Source organism: Oryx dammah, unplaced genomic scaffold (assembly GCF_014754425.2).
Source record: "Oryx dammah isolate SB20612 unplaced genomic scaffold, SCBI_Odam_1.1 HiC_scaffold_29, whole genome shotgun sequence".
NCBI lineage: Eukaryota > Metazoa > Chordata > Mammalia > Artiodactyla > Bovidae > Oryx > Oryx dammah.
The window spans coordinates 59808949-59813854 of NW_024070213.1; the positions used below are offsets into that span (position 1 = coordinate 59808949).

At 37.9% G+C, this 4906-nt stretch overlaps 1 protein-coding gene across 1 annotated transcript; it reads left to right on the forward strand.

Annotated features, from left to right (window-relative positions):
- The first annotated feature begins 1934 nt into the window (after window positions 1-1934).
- On the forward strand, window positions 1935-2831 carry LOC120857395 (olfactory receptor 6C2-like). The gene has a single exon (XM_040232834.1). The coding sequence runs from the start codon at window positions 1935-1937 to the stop codon at window positions 2829-2831; it is 897 nt and encodes a 298-aa protein (XP_040088768.1).
- The last annotated feature ends 2075 nt before the right edge of the window (window positions 2832-4906 follow it).

Below are 4906 nucleotides of genomic sequence, written 5' to 3' on the forward strand. Positions count from 1 at the left end.
ACTTCTTAAAAGGTCATTATCACTCTCCTCACTGAGCATGGTGGGTGAACAGATAGGAAATGTAAGAAATGAAAAGTGCACAAGGGCTTCCTAGTAGGTAGTGAAACGATGGCTTCTTTAACATGAAACAACACAGGGAGGCCATCATGTAGGGAAACTCAAAAGGATGGATTGTGATTCTTTGTCCGCTTTTAAGAACATGCTCACTTAATAGCCAGGTTTTATTTATTCTCTGTGTAATGTTTAGTCTTTGTTAATATTAATGCCTAATGATACTTGTTCTTTGGGGGAATAGCCGCAGAGTCTATCCTTGGGCCAGACTGCTAAGAACAGAGAGGTGTCCTGAAGCCATGAGAGTAGTAGAAATGATAAGTAACATTTCAAGGATGAGGTGTGTCCTCAGAGAAAGAAATCATGGCAAAGAAGGCAGTTCTTTCCCTAAGATATATTCTCACTCTTCTGCATCTTGGAGGATGTAGCCTCAGAAGGATTTGGGGAGCTGAAATATCTGTGCATAAACTATAGAACCCCAATAAGAATCATGGAAGCCTAAGGTCAGGATTCTGTTTCCACAGAAAACCATCAGAACATCCCATTGGTCAGTGATCTGTAAAGGCTTAGGATGGGTGGAATGTTAGACAACAGATGGAATTCCTGTTGAAACAGGAATTCAGGAGAAAAAAAAAAAAAAGCATGCTGTTAAAACCGGTCCACAAGAGAGACACAAACTAATCTTTCAGCACATTATCTATTATGAAAGGAGCTCAAAGAAGAAATTCTGGAGAGGGATGGGACTTAGGAAATTTCATGGTAACTCTCATACTGTTCCTCAATTCAGTCAGTTCAGAAGCTCAGTCATGTCCAACTCTTCGCGATCCCATGGACTGCAGCACACCAGGCTTCCCTGTCCATCACCAACTCCTGGAGATTGCTCAAACACATGTCCATCAAGTCGGTGATGCCATCCAATCATCTCATCCTCTGTCGTCCCCTTCTCCTCCTGCCTTCAATCGTTCCCAGCATCAGGGTCTTTTCCAATGAGTCAGTTCTTCGCATCAGGTGACCAACGTATTGGAGCTTCAGCTTCAGCATCAAGACTGTTCCTAAGTCACTCAAATAGTAAAAACAAGATTAAGAAATTATTTGAAAAGGATAATTTTTGCAAAGCATGAAAAATACTACAACTAAAGCACTGGTGGCTTTTTAATTACCAGAAGGTAAAAGAATTACTTATTGATATGTTGTACTAACAATTAGGAAAATAAAATTTTTATGCATCTGTTTCTATTACTCAACATTTGTGAGTCTCCTATTCTATACTGAGGATTAGGGATACCACGGTGGTTGCCAAAATTTCAGAGGACTGTGACACAGACATTAAAATTGATCCTGTAACCAGAATGGAAATAAATTTTCAGATGAATGCTTTTCATGAACATTCTGAAGATGAATTTAATGTAGAGTCCAGGGAAATGAAGTATGATTCAATCACTTTTCTACATCATGATTATTGATGATCAAGTAAAAGCTTTAAAATGTGCATCTGCTGCCTGATTCAGAGAAGGCAATGGCACCCAACTCCAGTACTCTTGCCTGGAAAATCCCACGGACGGAGGAGCATGATGGACTGCAGTCCATGGGGTCGCTAAGAGTCAGACACGACTGAGAGACTTCACTTTCCCTTTTCACTTTCATGCATTGGAGAAAGAAATGGCAAGCCACTCCAGTGTTCTTGCCTGGAAAATCCCAGGGATGGGGGAGTCTGGTGAGCTGCCATCTATGGGGTCGCACAGAGTCGGAGACAACTGAAGTGACTTAGCAGCAGCAGCAGCAGCTGCCTGATTCACTACTTTATTCTACATAGCTTGTTGAAATTTATTTTTATATTCTATTCCTCAGATTAAACACTTATAATCCATTAATACAGACTTCTTATGTATCTGAAGATAGTGATGAAAAATCATTCTGAAATAACAACATTCATCCTACTAGGATTAACAGACGACCCAAGACTACAGGTTTTTCTTTCAGTGTTTCTGTTTCTCACCTACACTTCCACTGTTGCTGGAAATCTAGTCATTATCCTCCTCACTCTGGTGAGCTCTCACCTTAAAACACCCATGTACTTTTTCCTTCGGAACTTCTCCATCTTAGAAATAATCTTTACAACTGTCTGTGTTCCTCGATTCCTGTACAGCATGACAACTGGAGACAAAAGAGTGAGCTATAATGCTTGTGCCATCCAGCTATTTTTTGTCATCCTCATCGGGGCAACAGAATTTTTTCTTCTAACTGCCATGTCCTATGACTGCTACGTGGCCATCTGCAAGCCCCTGCACTACACCACCATCATGAGTGAAGAGGTCTGCACCATTCTGGTCCTTTGCTCTTGGCTGATTGGGTTAATTGTCATACTCCCACTACTTAGCCTGGGAGTTCAGCTAGATTTCTGTAACTCCAATCTCATTGACCATTTTGGCTGTGATGCATCTCCTCTTCTAAAGATTGTGTGCTCAGACACTCAATTTATAGAGCAACTTGTTTTAATCATGGCAGTGCTGACCCTCATACTCACACTAGTCTGTGTAATTGTGTCTTACACGTACATCATCAAGACTATTTTAAGACTCCCTTTGGCTCAGCAAAGAAAAAAGGCTTTCTCTACTTGTTCCTCCCATATGATTGTAGTTTCCATCACTTATGGGAGTTGCATCTTTATCTATATCAAACCAGCAAAGGAAGGTGTGGCCATTAATAAGGTGGTGTCCCTTCTCAACACTTCCATTATTCCTTTGATGAATCCTTTCATTTATACTCTACAGAATAAGTAAGTCAAACAAGACTTCAGGGACTCTATTAAAAAAATGGCATTTCTTTCCAAAAATTAGGTGACTAAAAGTATTTTATAAAGTAAAAATACATATACATAAGTATTTCATCTTTTACTATGTGTTCTAATTCAGATCTACAGAGCAGAACTAAAAGTACAGTCTGATTAATCACTGAAATTTCTTTTCTATTTCTCTGAGAACCATGGCCTGAAAAAAGTGTTATGGCCTTAATTCAAGTAGGCCTTCATTCCTTATGGCTTACTTTCATAAGTAGAAATGAATATAGGTTTCCAGAATCTATACAACCCTTCACCATCCTGATAGCTGAACCACAGAAAGACAGTAACAAAAATATGAGATAGATTTTTTTCTATTCATTCCTCTAGTTTTACAGCTCTTTGGGGGCAAAATTATTTATCTTAGGATTCCCTCCTGATCTAGCATCCACTATCAAGAAGAATAAGTTGGCCTTCCCTGGTGGCTCAAGTGGTAAAGAATCTGCCTGCCAATGCAGGAGAGACAGGTTAGATCCCTGGTCTGGGAAGAACCTACATGTCGTGGAGCAACTAAGCCTGTGTGCCACAACTACTGAACCTGTGCTCTAGAGCCCAGGAGCCACAACTACTGAGCCTACAAACTGCAACTACTGAAGCCTGTGCCCTAGAGCCTGTGCTCTGCAACACAGGAAGTCAAGGCAATGAGAAGCCTGTGCACCACAAGAAAGAATAGCCCCCACTTGTTAGCGACAAGCCTCCACAGCAACAAAGACCCAGCACAGCAAAAAATAAATAAATAAAAGAATAGGTAGATGTAATTTTTCTAATCTTGTTTTTTATAATGCACCCCTCCTTGCTACAGACTAAAATGGAACTATTTCATTATACTTGCTGTTAAACTGCTTTGATGTTTTAATTTTTTTATTTTTGACATTACTGCCCTTTGTTTTGTTTTTTCTAGTTTCATTTATATATAATTAGCAAATAGCATTGTATTAGCTTAAGTTATACAACATTATGATTTGATATACATATATATTGAGAAATGGTTACCACAATAAGTTTAGATAACATCTACCATCTCATATAATTACAGTTTCTATGTGATGAGACCACTTTGAGATGTTGTTTCTCAGTGCACCAGCCCCAAGCATCCTGTATCCTGCATCTAACCTAAAATGGCAATTCGTTTCTTATATGATATTATATATGTTTCAATGCCATTCTCCCAAATCATCCCACCCTCTCCTTCCAATACAATATTGTAAAGTAAAATAATAATAATAATAAAAGAAAAGAAAAGATGTTGTTTCTTGGCAACTTTTACATAAACTACAGAGTATTTTTAACTCAAGTCACCATCCTGTACATTACGTCCTCAGGACATATTTATCTTATGACCAGAATTTTAAACCCTTGGCACCCTTTATGCATTTCCCTCAGCCTTGGCCAACCACCAATCTGTTCTCTGTTCCTATGCATTTGATCTTTTTAGATTTCACACACAGATGATATCATACAGTATTTGTCTTCCTTCCTCTGTTTTACTTATTTTACTTAGCATAATGCTCTCAAGTTCCATCCATGTTGTTGAAATGGCAGAATTTCCTTCTTTTTATGACTGAATGATATTCCTTTCTATATATACCACCTCTTCTTTATCCATTCATAGACCATCTATGGATACTTAGGTTATTTACATGTTTTGGCTATTTTAAATAATGCCACAATAAACTTGGGAGTGCAAATATCTCAATGAAATATGTCATTCCATTTCCTTCAATTACATAACCAAAAGAGGGACTATTGGATCATAATATACTTCTATTGTATATTATAAAGTTATTTTTATATTTAATATATATATGATAGTACTAAACAGAGTGCCAAGGTTCCCTTTTCCACATAGTTACCAATACTTATCTTTTTATTATTTTATTGTTATTGTTATTATAGCCATTCTAACAGGTGTGAGGTGATATTTCATTGAAGTTTTGATTTGCATTTCCCTGATGATTAGTGATATTAAGCACCTTTTCATGTACCCTGCTGGCTATTTTATATCTTCTTAGGAAAAAT